This window comes from Phoenix dactylifera, unplaced genomic scaffold, assembly GCF_009389715.1.
Source record: "Phoenix dactylifera cultivar Barhee BC4 unplaced genomic scaffold, palm_55x_up_171113_PBpolish2nd_filt_p 000007F, whole genome shotgun sequence".
Lineage (NCBI taxonomy): Eukaryota > Viridiplantae > Streptophyta > Magnoliopsida > Arecales > Arecaceae > Phoenix > Phoenix dactylifera.
In genome coordinates, this window is record NW_024067666.1 from 1,424,897 (window position 1) to 1,443,111 (window position 18,215).

The 18,215-nt window shown below is 38.1% G+C and overlaps 1 protein-coding gene across 2 annotated transcripts; it reads right to left on the minus strand.

The window, feature by feature from the left end:
* Positions 1-1,341: 1,341 nt before the first annotated feature.
* LOC103712275 (protein CROWDED NUCLEI 4-like) lies at positions 1,342-17,608 on the minus strand. 2 transcript variants are annotated; one of them, XM_039115718.1, is made up of 8 exons: positions 17,006-17,604; positions 10,268-10,477; positions 6,584-6,837; positions 5,950-6,220; positions 5,766-5,849; positions 3,692-5,625; positions 3,235-3,574; positions 1,342-1,950 (listed from the first exon to the last, which is right to left on the minus strand). In XM_039115718.1, the coding sequence occupies exons 1-8, from the start codon at positions 17,222-17,224 to the stop codon at positions 1,807-1,809; spliced, it is 3,456 nt and encodes a 1,151-aa protein (XP_038971646.1). In that variant the 5' UTR covers positions 17,225-17,604; the 3' UTR covers positions 1,342-1,806. The 2 variants fall into 2 exon arrangements, with proteins under 2 accessions (XP_038971646.1, XP_038971647.1); XM_039115719.1 differs by lacking the exon at positions 1,342-1,950 and having other exon boundaries at positions 3,235-3,563; positions 17,006-17,608.
* Positions 17,609-18,215: the final 607 nt, after the last annotated feature.

An 18,215-nucleotide genomic window follows, 5' to 3' on the forward strand; every position in this document is an offset into this window, starting at 1 on the left:
CAGGCGCCTGGCCCGTTCTAACGTGGGCCACCCAATCCTTGGGCTCGTCATCCACCATGAGCACAGCTGCCGACGATGTCTCCGTTTGGCCACTCAACAATCCCGAGCACTCCTTCCGCCTGCCCACCTGCTGGTACGCGTACCCACCACGGAAAAGTGTGCCATCATGCTGATCTTGCGCATTGACTTGTCTCCCTGATGGATTTTTTTTTTTTTTTTATAAAATCAGCATTTGATATAGCTCTCATATGAGTATGGCCAGACAAGTCAAAAGAAAGACCGCTGATGTCTTCGGTACCATGTCCTTTTTTCCTTTTTTTGCTAGACCAAAAAAAAAGAGGGGGGAGAGAAAGACCTCACCCGTGTAGCAACTCCCATTGGGCTCTCTTCCTACTGGAGAATGTTCGATACGGATAAACAAGTTCTACTCATATCCTCTCTACTCGTGGATTGCCCCACATATGAGTACGTCACACCAGCACCCGACGAATCAAATGGCAACTCCACCAGGCAAATCAGGCAAAGAGCATCCGGTTTCCACATTTAATCAACACCCGCACGTTTCGAACCTAGATTACTCCGATGAAATCTTAGCCCCGTTCCAACCGTACTATTACCTCGGTGGTTCAGCACTGTCTTTGGCCTTAAAAAAAAAAAAAAAAAACCTCCCTTGGGTGATGTGCTTTGATGGCGCAGCGGATTTCGCCGATGGGACCTTGGCTGGAGGGGCCCCCTCCAAGCTGCTTCGAGCATGCCGTCAACATCCCAGCCTGATTCCATGGCACCGAGCAACTTCTCCGACAGATTCCGTTCTAATTCTGGCGACCAGACCGGAGACATGATTGGCAACTGCAGGGGTAAGGACATATTTGTGAATGCCTGAGCTGCAACCACCCAATCCCATCGTCAAACCTGATTTACCATATATCTCTCCCAAACAACTGGTGCCGTGGGGGACTTAACCACGGACAAATTATTGGTGGGTCATCTATTATGTTATTTTTTTTTATATATAAAATGCCATGATAAAAAAAAATAAAAGTACGTTCTGAGTCTTCTGACATCGAAGGAAAAAGACCACTGTCCATACACGGTTAAGACAAAGAAGAAGAAAAAAAAATAAAAAAGAAAACTGTAATGAGGTCTACAATAACATTATTCTGAATCCAACATTAACTAGTGTCCCATAATCATTCCGCGAGCCTTCGCCATCAAGATTCAAGGCAACTGATACCGACACACCCAGCTCTTCAACCATTCTCTAGGTTCCAGGTGTTCACCATTTTTTTCACCTTCCCGCTACTACTCTTCCTCAGTAAAGAGAGATCACACAAGTAAATCTCAGCCAGAGATATATATACCCTAAAATCACGGTCCACACAAGGAGATCAAACTCGTATACATAGAACATTCAAAATACACTTCTATGCACTAACTCATCACTCAAATACATTCCTTACATTGTGTGAAGAAGGTGGAAACATGCTTACAGATTCTGCACGCTAACAAACATCACCTTACATGTTTCGAGCTGAAGCAGGGAAAAAACAAAAGAAAAAAAGTATGGATACCATGCGCTGATTACGAAAGTACCGCTTAGAGATCCAGTGCATGTGCTTCAATCTTCTGTGCCACAACCAATGCCACATTAGAAGCCAGATGATTCTGAATTCTCCTATGGATGGTTTAGTTATAGAAAAAAAAAAAAAAAAGCTAAGCAAAAGCAACAGCTATACAAGAAGCATTAAGATATCAGTATGCAGCTGTAATGAACTCTAACATCTATGACACAAGTAATCTACATGCTCAGGTAATGATAAATTTCCATAATTTCTCTTTCGTAGATAACCTATCCTCATCCTCATCCTCAACTTCATCATCACCATCTCGGTTGCATCTATCCTGCTCTTTAATTTTGCCACCATCATCAGCAGTTTGTTCCATTGTAGACTGACATTAAAAAAGGAAAAAGAGAGAAAAAAAGAAACATGTAAGAAAGTGCAACAAGCCTCCCCCTCACCCCAAGGAAATTTGAAGATGGCGGTAACTTTAAAGTTTACCATAGTAAGTTATATAAATCACAAGCAAATAAACAGATAATTAAAACCATTCTGGCAAAAATATGTTTCGAGGTACATAAGGAAATCCACATGCTGCAAAGGAGGCATAATTTAAGACTAATCAGCTGGCTTACATAATTGGGTACTGAGACTATTGCCCTGTAATTCTGGATATTTTTGCCATAAAGGCAATGCATACATTTGAGTCAAGATTGGCCAGTACCAATACTTACCTGCTACTGTTATCTGCTATAACCAATCCACTAAATCCTCGTGAACTTGTATATCGCAAGTTCATCGGGAAAAAAAATCAACATATGAGATGATCCACTCTGTGGATCGGTGGCACCTGCAAAGTCTAAATCAGTGCAAACAAAGCAATTTGGACCATGTAAGTGCTTTATAATAAGTTATTTAGGTCCAAGTTTGAGTCTCCAAGCATTTATAATACTTGAATAGCTTTCCAAAGGAGAGTGTGAATTTTATAACATCCAGGCTAAAGAAGGGATAACAGAAGATGTGTACAGCAGAAGCAAATAGGACTGGGAGGGAAGAATACTGTAGAAAATCATTATGATCAAGAAAGAACAGTTTATTTTTGGGAAAAAAAAGCATTATTAGAGTAATGTTTGCCAAACCATAGAAACTAACAAACTGATGATGCCATAATTGCTAGTTATTTTTCTATTTTTTTTTAGAGAAAGGGAGACCCACCCCACCCTATAATTATCTAGGTCCAAATACTTGGAGATGGACCACCCAAGACCTGAACTCAAAACCTCTAGTTGCTAAATAGAGGGGAATGACTATTAGGGCAAGCTCCAGTTCACAGCAGAATTACTAATCACTAAACTAAATTTAATAACATTTGACATAGTTAATTTCTACTTTTAAGTTTTAAAGTTAAAATCTTTTTAATATTTCTACTTTTCTAATAGTTGCTAAATAGAGGGGAACGATTTTTTAGTTGTTGCTATGAGCCAAGTCATGGTTGCTAGATGAGGCATTATATAAACAAATGCTGGAATTCTACCCATGTACCACAGTAATAGGAAAACATGATTAAAGATCGTTGGTAGGAGTATCAGATTGGAAAGCATGAAAATTGGCCAAATCCCATGAATTTTGAAAATGAACAAATTCAAGAAACAAAGGCATTTTGAACAGAAATTACCGTAGTAATCTCCTTTGATGGTTCTTCAGCCTCGAAGATCACTTGGTCTCCTACTTTTTCTTGTTTTTTCAGCATTTTATGAAAATTTGAACTGTACAGCAAAATACCATCTCCAAGAAGCGAATAATTTTCTGATCCATGTGAATCTCTATTTTCAAGAATACGAGGACATAGTACTGTAGATGTGTCCTTAGAAACTTCTGGTGTCTTTGAAATTGAAACTTCAGGATTTTCATATTCTTGATCTTTGCAACCCACAGGCAGTTCTTCACATCCTGAGGTGGGATTGAGTGATGATGGGTCACAATCATCTGAGTTTGGCATTTGCACTGTAAGCAGGCTAGCAACATCACATACAAGTTAGAGAATGCACATAGCTAAAAGATACCACGCAACTTCAGATTGCATTAACATGCATAGACACACATCTATAGAGAAAAAAAAAATACAGTTATACCAGTCAGAAGTGACTCCTTCCACATCAGCACTCCCATTCTGCCTGGTTTTCCTCTGGTGCTTCTGACTTGGTTCTAACTGCATGTCAGCATTCTCATAAGATAATGTGCTGTGAAGCCTTTTTCTTCCCAATGGCAATGCACTGTCAGCATTTCTAGATTTCTCAGAATCTTCAATAAAGTGGCTGACTTTATTATCTCTGTCGCCTTCAATTTCGGCATTACACAAGCCTTCATTTCTTTCCACATGTGGTGAATCAGACCTCACAGGCTGGGCCTCCCTTCTTCCTGTTCTCTCATGACCTTTTGAATCCATTCCCTCAGATGCAACAGATGGAATTTGAAGGTCTTTCCATTTTGACAAGCTAATTCTTTTACCATCTCCACAGTTTTTGTTCCTATGAGAAACAGACTTTTCAGAGCTGTAACCATTTCCCTCAGACACTTTTGCAAACTTGGCTGAGTTTTTGCATTCAGCGTGTTCTATATTTCTTTCTAGAGAATGCTTGAATATCACCTCGGCACATTTCCTGACCCAGGATAGAGTAGTGGATGTTCGAGGTGAAGCATGGGAGGTCTTCTCAGAAGGCAACTTCCAATTAGAACCATCATTAACAGTGATCTTCTGTTCAATTGGATCATCAATATCATGTGCAACATCAGCATTTGTGTTTGTTTTCAAAGAAACCTTCCATTTATTAGGTGTCTCAGATAGAGCCCTATTTTCAGATTCAATGTCCAAATGTTCCAATTTTTTAAGACGTTGAATCTCTTGATAAATTTTTTCTCTATCTGAATGCAACAATTCCCTTTGCTTCTGTAGCTTCTCCCGTTGAATATTGAGTGCTTCGATGGAGCTCTTTATCTCAGAACACTCTTTTTCTCTCTTCTCACGGTCCAGAGCAATCTCCATTCGCTCATCATTAAGCTTTTGCATCTCAGATGCAACATGTTCCAACTCCTTCACAATCAATTCCTTTTGAGAATTTATATGCTGGAGTTCTCTGGCCTTTTCTTGATCAAATGCTTCCTCCTTTTCTCTTAAATAAGTTTCAATTTCTTCTCGTCTTTTATCCATACAATTTTCTAATTCCTTCTTCTGAATCATAATGTCTCTCACAAAATCCTCTCTTTCTTGCTGAATCTTGCTGAACCAATCTGAATGCTCACGCTCCATCTTGCTTAAGAATTCCTCCCGCTCACGAGCCAAGGACTCAGCATCACTCTTGAACTGATTACGCAAATTTTCCTTCTCCAATTTAATGATATCATGTTCAGTTTTAAGGTACTGGTCCACTGTTTTTCTCTCTTCAGCAACCCGTTCTGCTTCTTTTCGTAACTCTTCTCTTTTTTCATCAATTAGCTCCCACTCAATCTCAAAATTCTCCTTTTCTGCCTTCAATTTATCAGCTTCAGCTATAAGTTCCATCTTTTGGGCTCTAAGATTATCAATTTCTTCTTTAAGTTTTCCTTCCAGAACAAGCAATTCATTTCTCTCAGCTAAAGTGAGCTCTAGTTTCTCTTGTGCACACTGGATTTCTTTCTTCTCATCTTCCAGGGAAGATTTAGCATTCTCAAGGCTTTGTTTCAACTTCAGCATCTCCCCTCTTTCATTCTGCATGTTTTGCATCTCGATTTCTGCTGCTGTTTGGGTAGAATGTAGATTTTGTTCTCTCTCCTCCAGTAATTTCAATTTTTTCACTACATCCTCTTCCTTTTCTGCTAATGCACTCAACTCAAGCTTGATAGCATGTTCTCTTTCCTGAATAGCATTTTCTCTGTTACTGAGATCAGCCACCTTAGCCTCATTAGCCGTTCGTTTGGCCTCCATCTCATCCTCTAACATCATGCGCCTCTGTTCCAATTCGGCTTCAAATTCACTCCGCTTCCTTTCCAGAGCAGACTGATGTTCATCCATAAGTCTTTGTATCTCATCCTGCACTCATCATAAAATGTAGAGTCAATATATATAGAGGAGAAAACCAAGAGAACTGATTCTGAAGCTTAGCTTAATCTCTAATCATTGACCTACATATAAATGGAGATAAATTTGTTAAGAAGCAAAAAAAATCTCACATGTTCTTTGCAGGCAACCTTTTCTTGTAAAATTAGCAAATCACGCTCTCTTTTATCAAGCAAAGATTCCCTCTTGATCACAGACTGCAAGAATTAATTAGTAATCAAAAATGAAATCCACTAAAGAACAGCTGATGAGTATAGAAAAGGAGCATCTCATTTAACAAACAGAAAATACACAGACCTCCTCCCTAGTTGCAAGACCAGCTATTTTTAGATCCAAATTGGAGTTTTCTTCCTTCAGAGCTTTATGTTTTTCTTCAAGATTTCTTCTTGCTTCTTCCAATTCTTTTTCAAAGCAGCTTAAATCTTTCGATCTTTCAAAGATATATTCCTCCCTCTGATTTAATAAGGTCTGTGCTGCTATCAACCTCTCTTGCTCCTCATTCAGAATTTTCTGCCTATCGTATAGAGACTGCCTTTCACTGTTGATTTCTTGTTCCTTCGCATCACATCTGCAAAATTATTAATCTATATCACGAGAATATTCATCACACAGGTCTATTTCAACAAAAGATACAAAAGCAAATAAAAGGTAGCAGGACCCCAAAAGGGAAATAGGTTTCAAAATAATAATCAGAACCATCATGTGCAGACACCAAGTTGCCGATATGTCAGATGTCCACAGTTGAGGCAAGGAAACAATAAAATGTTTCATGTAAGGATTAGTACAATGCTATTGAAGAAGACTACCGAAGAAGATAATTTGTCTATTGGACAACTTCAGAAATAATTAGTTGCCAACAGGAATTCTTGATATAAATCTCAGACAAAGTGCAAAAGAAGGGAACTGCAAAACAAATTGAAGGACAACTTACTCAGACTTAAAAGAAATACGATCCCTCCTAAGTTCATCTTCACGTGCTTCAACGTCCTGTAAGTTTCTTAATGCAGCATTACGGCTCCGGCTGGCCTCTGCATGCAAAGATTCTGCAGCAAGCAGCTTTCTTTCTGCCTCATCAAATTTCCGTTCCGCAGCTTCCATCATTTGACGAGCCTCAGCCAGTTTGTTTTCATATGCAAGCTTTGTTTCCACAGATTCAGCACGCATATCATGCAAGGCCTTCTCAATCTACATAAAAGACAAAAATAATGGTACGTTATGTCTTAAAGTCATGATCATAGCCTTATCTCAAACATTAAATACTAGAGTAGCTCAATCACAGAAAGCTGCCTAATATACATTCCACTCATTTCATCAATGTAGACTCAAATATCCATGCCTAACAAACCTCTTGTCTTTCTTTAACATAGATCATTAGAACAGAATTTTATCCCTTTCTTTGAAAAATAAATTTTGTTTTAACCTTAATGAGAACATCACCTATTATTGCATGAGAGAGCTGTGCCAGCTAAAGATTAGATAAAGGAAGAGTACTTGATAAGTTCAGTTAAGATAATGAAGGTATAGTTTAGATATTGGAAAATTATAAAAGTAGATCAAAAAAGGAAAAAACTAGAAAGAAAAGATACATAAACAATTATATTCATGTCTGTGATTTTGTATTGTAATCAATGAAGACAGTATGTAACGGCTTTGTTTAGCAGATCAACAAAAACAATGAGGCCATATCATTATAAAATTAATAAAAATATATCATCGAAAAGGATATCCTTGAGGGTAACAACAAAATGTAAAAGAAAGCTCGTCTAAATTAGCGTAAACTTGTAGAATTTTCAACATGATTGCATCCGGGGTGCATCTTAATTTCTTACATCCACAGGTGCCTATGGCTAGCATGCAATTGAATCCATCAAAGAGCTAACAATGTGATATGCTGGCACCAGCACTATGGATCAAAAACATTACTTTTGCATGAGAAATCTGGATCAAAACCTCTTGATGAAAGAAATGGTTTCAGATCCAGATTAAAAAAGGATATGAACAACTGAACAACATGGAGACCAAATATGAGGAAAACAATAGTGCTGTCAAAGATGATGACTACACCTCCTATTTTAAAGGAAAAAGCATCTGAAAGGAACCTTTGGCAAAACAGTGTTGATAATTCAAAATCCAAATAGATAGGATTTTCTAAAAACATGCTATCTATTTTTTAAATCTATTTTTTAATCATAAACAACTGAAAAGCAACCCCAAAAAAGACAAGATTCCATGATCAGTAAGGTAGGTTTCATTCATTGAAAAGGTAACAAGCACCAGTAGAGATTTCCCAAAAAGGTTGAGTAACAGCAATAAATTACCTACAATACCAAAAATAGAATAAGGCAATTTATTAAGGACTAAAATGTGTATTATATTCATGTTCATAAACAGTAAGTGCCACTGAACAAACAGTAAGTGCCACTGGAAAAACAGTAAGCTGTTGCAACAAGTTACAAGAAACGACAAGAAAAAGAACACAAAAACTCAAATAGGTTGAGTAATAGAGATGGGAAATAGGAGAAGGTTTATGCTGCAATGGCTTAAAGAAGTAGCAGTTGATTCAGTGTAGCTTGAATCAAATTCAGTCAAACAGAGATACCAGCCAGAAACTGGTTTTGATCTTGTTTCAGGCTAAATATGCAAAAGGACCATTAGCCTGGCCTAACAAGGAGTTTTAAGCTATGCAATCTAGTATACATACATCTTCAGGCACTTAGATGACCTTCAAATAGTTAATGCTCAGAAAATAGGACTACAAAATGAACCTAACTAGAAGGATTTCTTCAATATGATATTACCAATAATGGCTACTAAACACATTGCTAAAAGCAGCTGCTTATTGCAGGATCCCCTCCATTGCGGACTCTAAGAAGTCACACGCAAAAATGATAGAAACGAGACCGAAGGAATTATGAATATTTTGCAATTCATTGTTTAAAATGGAGCATGAAATAATATGAATGGAAGCAATTTAGGGATTGGTTTTCCCACCATCATTTAAATATTTCAGCTTTCAAGTACGGGCTGCCTTGATCATGAAGGCAAAAAGGCTACATAATGCTCCAAGTGGACATCAAATCACTACTTTTGTTTATTCATGTTTAACAAAGTAGAATAACTGAAACATATTTGTGTTAGTCAATTTTTATGCTGTTACATACTTGAGAGAAACTAGATATGCATGAGAGAGAAACCATGTTTGCCACTTGCCAGAAATCTAATTCAAATAAGTAGCATTTTATACTTTTTTTATTGTTCAAAGTAATTAGAATTCTAACCTCTATTTATTTTTAGCCTTGATCATTTTATTTTTTATTTTTCTTGTTCTCTTGTTTTTGTTCCATCGAAACCATATATTTTCCTATATCCTTTTCTTTTCTTACTCCTTTTCTTCCTATATTCATCAGCACGTTCTTTTTGCTGTCACTTAAAACAGATACCAGTTCGAGAATTCCTTTAACATTTTATATTATTAATTTTGACTTTCATGATCCCTGTTCTAATTTTCCAGTATTTGATCCGCACACAACACTCAGCAGCAATATCTCTTTCCAATTTTTATTTGTGCACCTTGTCTTCATCCATTTCTTCTAATACGTAACCTAGAATTCTTTTTCTTTTTTTAACTTATTCCTTTAACAATGAATGCAGCTAAAGCTAGCTAATCAGAGGTGAGAAAAGTTTTTGAACCCTTTTCTTTTTCTTCTTTGTCATGTCAGTTAAACATTATAAGATTCATATAAAAAAAATAAGAAACATTGAAAAATTCATTTAAACACTAACATGCAACAGTAACAACTATTCTAGGGTGGTACTCCAACAACACAAAAACTAAATTTCAGAATATTCAATAAATTAACCTGCAATCTGAAAATCGGCTCTTCAGAAACCATTATGTTTGTCCAATGTTAATGCAGTTAAGCTTTGACAGTAATTTTGACATCACATTCAATATCGTTTCTCATGATCCTTATTAACAAATGAAGGGCATATGTATACTGAACAGTTGATTCCATGCAATGTACCAAAACTCTGGCAATATATCCTATGAAAATTTTGAAAATAATATCTATGTTTTGTCCTAGAAGTTTCAATTCTTAGCACCTGTTGGAATGGCACATCTGTTGCTGCTGTTCTGAGGGACTTACGAGATATTACGGATCATACATAGATAGCCATGTTTATAATTTTTCATCTCATATCTTATGCTAATATGTCACCCACTTTTTTTTATTATCTTCTATTATAGCTGATGATATTGCATGCAGACTCAGATGCATATATTGGTGTCAGACAACTGAACACCAAACACTCCTGCAGTGGACAAATCATAAAGCAGTCTAGTCTACACATGTCCGTGTAGTATTAAAAGTTGCACCAACATAAGCCTACCACCTCTCTGGAACTACAATCACATAATCGCACAAGATCGCAGAAAACAGAAAGATGCATCTACAGATAGCAGAACAAAAACAAAATGTTACTTCAATAATGATATGCAGCAAATATAAATATCAAAAAGAATTTTTTAAACACATGCATATGTTTGTGTATAATAATAAAAATAAAAAAAAGATCTGATTCGAACAAAATTCTTCAGGTGATGTGTTCTTACATTTGCTACACATTCTTTCTCAATGCCTAAAGCTTTCTTTAGGCTCTCTTCTCGTTGCCTTGCTTCAGCTAAAGCAGATAATTGTGCTGCTTTCTCGCGCTTATATACAACCTCAGCAGACTCAGCAGATATTTTAACTTGTTCATATTTTGATGTCCATTCCTTCCTCTCCAATATAAGAAGTCCCATGTGATGTTGATAGTCATATACCTAAAGTAAATTAATTGATGCAAAAAAGATTCAGAGCAAACATAATAATTAATATTTGATTCATGTGTAGTACAAAAGAACTTCTGACATCACAAATTCATTTACTAGAAATAATTGCACATTCCCAGGAATCAAATACAATGTTAAGAGGTTAAACTACGTAGAATATAACATATAACAGAAAGACTGCATTTATATTTTACAAAATCATCAAGAGTTTGTTCATTTTTATGGTAGAAACAGATAACAACTCAAAGAATCAAATTTCATCGTCATAGTGAAGATGCTACTGCAGAGTACGAAAGGCCAAAGCACTCAAATAGGAACTCAATCTGTTCAAAACCTAAACAGAAGCAAAAGTTCATGTGAATAACAGCTACTACTACTAAGGGGGAAAAAGAACAACAACTAGAATAATAACAACACTAACTATAATAATGGCAGTAGAAGAGCATGAAAAGTGACACCTTGGCACTTATTCTCATAATGGAAACTGACAGAGATCAGTGACCTTTTGTAACTATTCAATTAATGACTAGAATTTCTGATGAACGTCATATGAGAAAACAAAGACAATCCAGCAGAAGGTCTAGGCGAAATAGCTCACACAGACCTGAAGTTTCACCAGTAATTGTTTTCATCAGTCAACTAAAATGACATAACCAATTGATGAAACATATCCATAATCACAAGCAATGGCTGTTGCTTTATAAATCCTGCTACACAATTTATAGATTTAGGACCACAACCACCATCACTGCAAAACCAAACAAGCACCTAAACAAAAGAAACCAACACCCTAATATTTTTCTGATTTTTCTACTTAAATGCTAATGAAAAAAGTTAGTTTTAAATGACAGTCATAAGGGAATAGATTAAGCAAACCTTAACAAGACCTGCTGCGCTGACGGAGCCTCCTGCTGAAACAATTGCAACTAGCCAGCTAGCAAAAGGACATGGATAATATAGTTGTTATGACCAAAACCTTCGGATAAGTTTACTCTGCTGCAGTGACATCTTCTGGAACTGTTGGTCGGAAATTTAATAGCAGCAGGATATATGGGCAGTAAAAGCCACTTCTCACTGACAAAACAGTGGCAAGAGGTGCAACCAACCATCAGAAAATAGAATGGCATGATTCATGAAAGTTCATCTTCCCCTATGCCCAAACATGGTGGTTGCTAATGCAACATATTTGCCTCACTTTGCTTGAACCATGATATCGTGGAAGTATATGAATCGTAAAATCAATGATGAATTCTCATACATAGAATTTATGCTTATCCAATGAGGGAAAAGGAAGTAATTCCTTCAATTGGCTCAACTTGAATACCTTAAAAAAAGTTAAGGAAAGATTAAAAAAATGGCGAAAGTAGGGTCTAGCATCCACTTGCTTTCTTTAATGAATTTCAAATTGAGTTTCATAGTCTCAATTTATACTAGTGAGGTCTGCCCTTGTATAATTCGAGCCGGATTCCTATTCTATTTAAAAGATAACACAACTTTCCCGAAATAAAAATGCCATGGAAATGTTAACATCCCATACGAGGTAGATCTCAACTTCTACATCGGCTTTGTCTTTAGCCACTCCGTCTAATTCTTCTCGAGTTGAAAAATATACCTAGTCAAAGGCTTTCTCGGAAAGCACTTTTGCTTTGATTGGCCCATTTCGAGGTCCAAATGATGGATTACTCTGATCGCTTAGTGCAACACACCCTTAAAAGGTGGTGCCGCATCATCAATCTCGAAACCTTACCCGATTTCAAAAATAGAGCAGCTCAATCAAACAACATATAGTTAACTTATAGCTTCTAAAGTTTGGCATGTGATTCAGCTTCCTAATGTGGTGAATCTCACTCCTAAACCCTATCCAGTCTTTCCCATAATAGCCAAAGTGATCCACCTCAATCATATGCCCAAACCCATAGGTTGCTAGCACAACATATTCGCCTCACCTTGCGTGAATCATGATGGTATGGTAGTATATGAATCATCAAATCTATGATAAATCCTAGTGGTGCCCAAATATTGCCCAATCATATTATGATGATCTAGAGGCGTGGAGGGCACCGATCAATCACTCGATCCACAATGGTGGAAGGCAGAGTGCCAATATGTCATGGAGAGTCGCGGATCTGCACATAAAAAGAAGAAAAAGGCCTCCCAAGGTGGCTCCAATTGGACCTCCTCCGGTACTTAGGTCAAGCAGGGCTTTGGAATAATAGTGAGAAATAGCAAGAGAAGATAAAATAAAAAAGATCAGAGTAGAGTAATCATCCTAGATCAGTAGACCTTGATTGCCTGGCCTAGAGTACTCGACCTCGGCCTTTGAGAGCTCGACCATTGAGAGCTTGGCCATAGGAGACTCGATCTAAGAGTGTTCAATTTGAGAGTCCAACTTGTAATGCTCAGCCTAAAGTGCTCGACTTTAGGCCTGGGAGCTTAGCATGGAGTGCTCAACTTGGAGCTCGGCCTAAAGTGCTTGACTTAGGAGCTTGGCATGGGAGCTTGGCATGGGAGTGTTTGGTTTGAAGTGCTCGACCTACTGAACTCGGCTTGGGAGCCCGACCTGAAGTGCTCGCCTGGAATGCTCGGCCTAGGAGTTGGGCCTGGGAGCTTCGCCAGGAGTGCTCAGCATAGGATGGCCTCCAGGGACTCGCGTCTTGATCTACAAGGATGCGTGTCCCATGTGCACAGCACTCATGTCTCGGGTGGCACAGAAGGGCAGCCTCCGGGGACTCACATCCTGGTCTCTAAGGATGTTGGTCCCGTACGCATGACACTCGTATCTCAAATGGCACGAAAGGGCGGCCTCCAGAGACCCGCATCCTGATCTCCAAGGACACACGACCTACCTAAAAAGGAGACAATGTGCAAGGATGGCCGTGGAAGAGGATTCGAATGTAGAGATAGCCATGAGAGCTTGAACGCCTCTCTGTAGAAGCCTCTCGCCACGAGAGCTTGTTGCCAATGAGAATTTAAGAGCCTCTCTTTAGGAGATTCTCGCCATTAGAGCTTGAGAGGCTCTCCTTGGGAGCCTCTCACCATCTGTGCTCGGAAACCTCCAGCCATTCTCCTCCTTTGGAGTAGAGAAGGGAGCATGGATCTATTATGATTTAGAGGCAAAAAACAAAGGATTGGCATAACTTCCTTGCTTATCAGGATTCAAATATATCGTAATCTCCTTCCTTGTTTGGACCATGCCAAGAATTCAAATTTTTTTTGAATTCAATTTTTTTTTTAATTCAAAATTTTTCAAAATGCTCATCGCGTGTCGACCTATGATAGGCAGATTAGATTTAGGCCACATCAAATCCTAATACAAAAAATTAGGAAAATTAAATTTGTCCAAATGAGTTGAGGTTTCCTACTTTCTAAAGTCTTTCAAGCTATCTGCTTAAGGAGTTTTGACAACTTAATATAAAAGGAAGTACATAATATGATAAACTTAAGTCCATGCCAATATTTTCTTTTTGATGAAAGAATTTAGCCATATAATAAAACACATTAAAGGTATGAAATGAACTAGCATCATCTATTTGATCTATTAAACCTACCTCTAGAGAGCTCAGATGATGATTTGCCACTTAGACTTCAAGAAAATTCAACCACATCACATGCACAAGGTCAAATCAAGCAAGAACATAGGTGAAAACAAAATCTCTTCTTCTAGGCTTAATGTTGTTGCACTTGGACTTTGAAGTCTCTTGTCAGTGATGGGAATTGCCCCCTACAATTTCATGGTTGTTTTGATTGCCTTGACAACTATTAGTCGCTCCATTGTTCCATAAATCCCAACTAATTTAGCTAAGAGTTTATGTATGTTTATATAGCCTTAAAGAAGTTAGATTCTACAATTCTAAAACTTTAAGAAACTTGGATACCCAAGTTCGATGTTGGAATGCAAACGGGCCACGCCAGAACCATAGATCTCCAAAATATTCAACAAGGTCAAATAGAGAACAAACACCAAATAGTGCAAAATTTGGTTCGTAAGCTGGCTCGTTTGCGTCCCTATTTCTGAGCAAAGATGCATCTAAAACTCAAATTGTCCAAACACAAATTTCATAAACTTGTAATGCTATATTTAGTTAACCTTTTGAGCTACTATCCCGAAAAATCAAAGCTTGCTCCAGGAAAAAGATTGAATTAGTTTAAATAGTGACATCAATAGCTACATGATCAGCTTTATTGAAACTAGGACTGCAAAAAAAAAAACCTAGCTGTTTGTTTGCCCAAGGAAAAAGTTAGAATGAGTATGTTTAATTAGCGATACTAAAAGTTATGTAATCGACATATCAGAACTCAAGCTACAAACGCATAGGCTCTTCATGAACAAATGTGGGCTCAACTAGATGATATGCTCCTTCAAGCTCACTCGGCTAAGCAAGCCAAGCTTAAACATCTTTTAGAGCTTAACTCATTAAAAAAAAAACCAAGCTTAAATACTTTGGATTTGCAAATATAAATACTAGCTTGGGTCGGCTTGATAAGAAGATTGCCCAAAGCTTGGTTTTGATCATACCTAACTTGGCCATATGTTGTCAAGCTCAGCTGAGTTTGTTTACTCTTTCTTCATACTCAGCTTATTCGCATTCCTAATCAAAACTAGTTTCATGGAGGTACATAGGAAGGTTGAACAGGCCAGAATATAATCATTCATGATAACACTACAAGGTGAAAAGAAGCTCATTTTGACGGAAGGTACATGCCTTGATCTGATTGAATAGCAAAAAGGCTGTAAAGCTGATGAAATTGAATAAAACAAAATTTCTTGATGATGATAATTGCTAATAAGAGTCAATTCTATCACTCAGTCAAATCAGCATGTAGATATGCTACTCAAATAGTTCACCTCTCATCTTGATGTGGTAACCAACAAGCGAAGGTGCATCTTGAAAGAATCTGTGGCATATCAACTACTTTTCCCAAACTATTAGCTGAAGTATTATTCTGAATCACTTCCACAAGCATAGCCCCTAAGTGTTTTCCCTTAGTTTTCTTCTCCACAGAAAGCATTGTATTGCTAGTATCAGGCAAAATTATTTTTCCCAAGAGCAACAACGGACCAGAAGAGGTGGCATGCAACAGAATTAGCAAAAATATGGGCATAAATGAGCAGACAAATGGACACATATTATTATAGGAAAAGAGGACAGAGTGATGAACAATGGATTGAGATGATTTAATTATGAATGGTGAAGATGAGTGGCTATCTTCAAGGGCAAAGATAGGTGGACGGCTACGGGGGCTATCAACACATGGTTTCCCTTAACATATGTCCCTCTTCTCCACTTCACAACAAGCAATGACACTACTACCTTAACCAATCAATGACAGTATGTTCCTTATCTCTAATTCTCAATTGGACATATTTTTCAAGTGCAAATAATAAACACATTGCTAATCAGATTACCCAATTCTACATGTTTCCATTGTAAGTAGGATCCCAAAATACATGAACATACAACAGACAGAGGGTGTAGTCTTGGGTGTATTCATGATTGAGCACTGAATATTCTTCACATATCAAAATCATCAATTGCCATGCCAAATCTGATTGGCTGTAGAAGAGTAGCACTTCATCTCCATTTCTTTCTTGTCCATGGCACACCACACTGTCCCCTTTCTTCCTCCAGATCTCATCCAATACTATAGCCTTTCTATTCCTCCATAACTTACCCATGGTCATTGTCTCACCCCTCCCCATGTCATTCCAAAATCATCATTTCTTTCAGTTTGATCTTGGAAAAAACTCATCCTTGTTTCATAATTTATATACGATTTTGTCTCCCATTTAACTTTCTCATTCGGCAGATCTATTGTTCATGATCAACAGCTTATTTTGCCATTACTTCCATTGCTATTCATGAAAGCTATCAAGGTCAGCGAAGGCACTCCAAGGCAGTTAGTATAAACTGCTGGATCCATGTTATTTCTACCCTCATCACCCTCTCAAGAAGGTTTACTGCTTCAACTCTTGGAACCAATTTGATTTTTTCTATATAAAGCATTTTTTAATTATGTTGTAGCTCATATCAAGGATTTTTGATTCTTCTGTTAAGATTTGCATATGTGACAAAAACAAGAGTAAAATTTATTAACTAGTGTGTTTCTTCCCCCACTTGGAACCGCCAGTGTCCAGCCTTGAGCCAGAGTGTAGCTTGGGCAAGAAAATATTAATAATGGAAGAACCGAAATGAAAAAGCAAAATCTAAGAATAAAAATTTATGAGAAAAGAGTCCATTTTCTCCTTTCTTTTTTAGTTTAATCAAATAAGAAACCTCGATCCTTGGAACAGCATCTTCTTAGAATCAGTTTTCCCAACAAACCGTTCTGCCCAAATTCGCTCAAAGCCATATAAAATTTTAAAACTTCTTTCCAGATTCTCTTTTAACAATCAAAATTCAACAAAGATCGCCTATCTAAACAACCAAAAAACCTCACAAAAACAAGAAACAGAGTCAAAAACGAAGCACAGTCCCCACAGCCTCAGTGTGAAGAGTGTCGACAGAAGCGAAAATATACCTCGGATTCGAGCTTGGAGATGTAAGCAATGAGGGCGGCCTTGTCCCTCCTCTTCACCGACTCCTCATCGAACCCCGCCTCCCGGAGACGCTTCCAGATAGCGTCGTCCCCCAGCGGGGTCCCACCGTTGGCCGGAGGGGAAGCACCGGCAACTCGCGGAGCCGGCGATCGGGTGGCGGCGACGGCCAGCGGCGAGGCCCTCGGCCATGGGCTCGCCATCTCGTCGACGGAAACCCTAAATCGGAGAGCAGCGGAGGAAAAACTCGGTAGCGCGGAGACCGAATATTGGACTCAGAGGTCTCCTCCCTCTTTTTGGCTTAGAGGGGAAGTGAAATGAACTTTTGCTGTAAAGATCCTTCCGCGGAGTGGGAAAGCAATTTTGAACGAGAGATCCCTCCGATGTACGGTACGAGAAATGGGCGGCTCGATTGGCTCCGGCCTTCCTTCTTATCGGATCCCCGCACCTCCAGTACAGTTACCTCCCCCATTTAGTAGGCCGAGAGGCGATAGCTGAGGCATGATTCCGCGAAGTTGGACGAGATTTCGAAGGGTGAGCGAAGGTGAGGGCACTAGGGCAGACGAGAGCCGCCTTCGGTTGGATTAGTAGTTGTGTTAGTAAATGGACAATTAATGTAAGTTTGGAGATTCATGCAGGATTTTGACTATAATAGGTGGTGCAAATGGAACCGTAGCTTTTGTGCTTTGAAATTGATCCAATGAGAGGTGGGGCTGCCGCCAAACTTCCATAGGTGTAATCACATAAAAGAAGTTGCACAAATGGACCTTTCTTAGGTCTCCTTTGGTTCCAGAAAAAAAAATATATATATATATATCTAATTTCTAACAGATGGGAATTAAAAAATCTTATCTTTATGAGACTGCTACTTTCACATCCTTCTTCTTTACAAACTCCAACCAAACATAAGGCAAAGCCTTTATTTTTCCATTGATATCGCTTTTTCTCCTTCTCTTCCTATAAATCAAACGAGTACTTGTAGATACTGAGAGGAGAGAGAGTGTTTGTGTTTGTCATTTAACCAGAAAGGAAAAGTTTTTTTTATTATTACTTTTAATTAAACTTGGGAGAATTGATAATTTATAGTATAAGTTTTATAGAAAAGAGGAGAACCCATCTGCTTGCTTACGCATAAAATGAACTTTATACCAACTCATTATGGTACAACCTCATAAAATAGTATTTGAGAGAGGT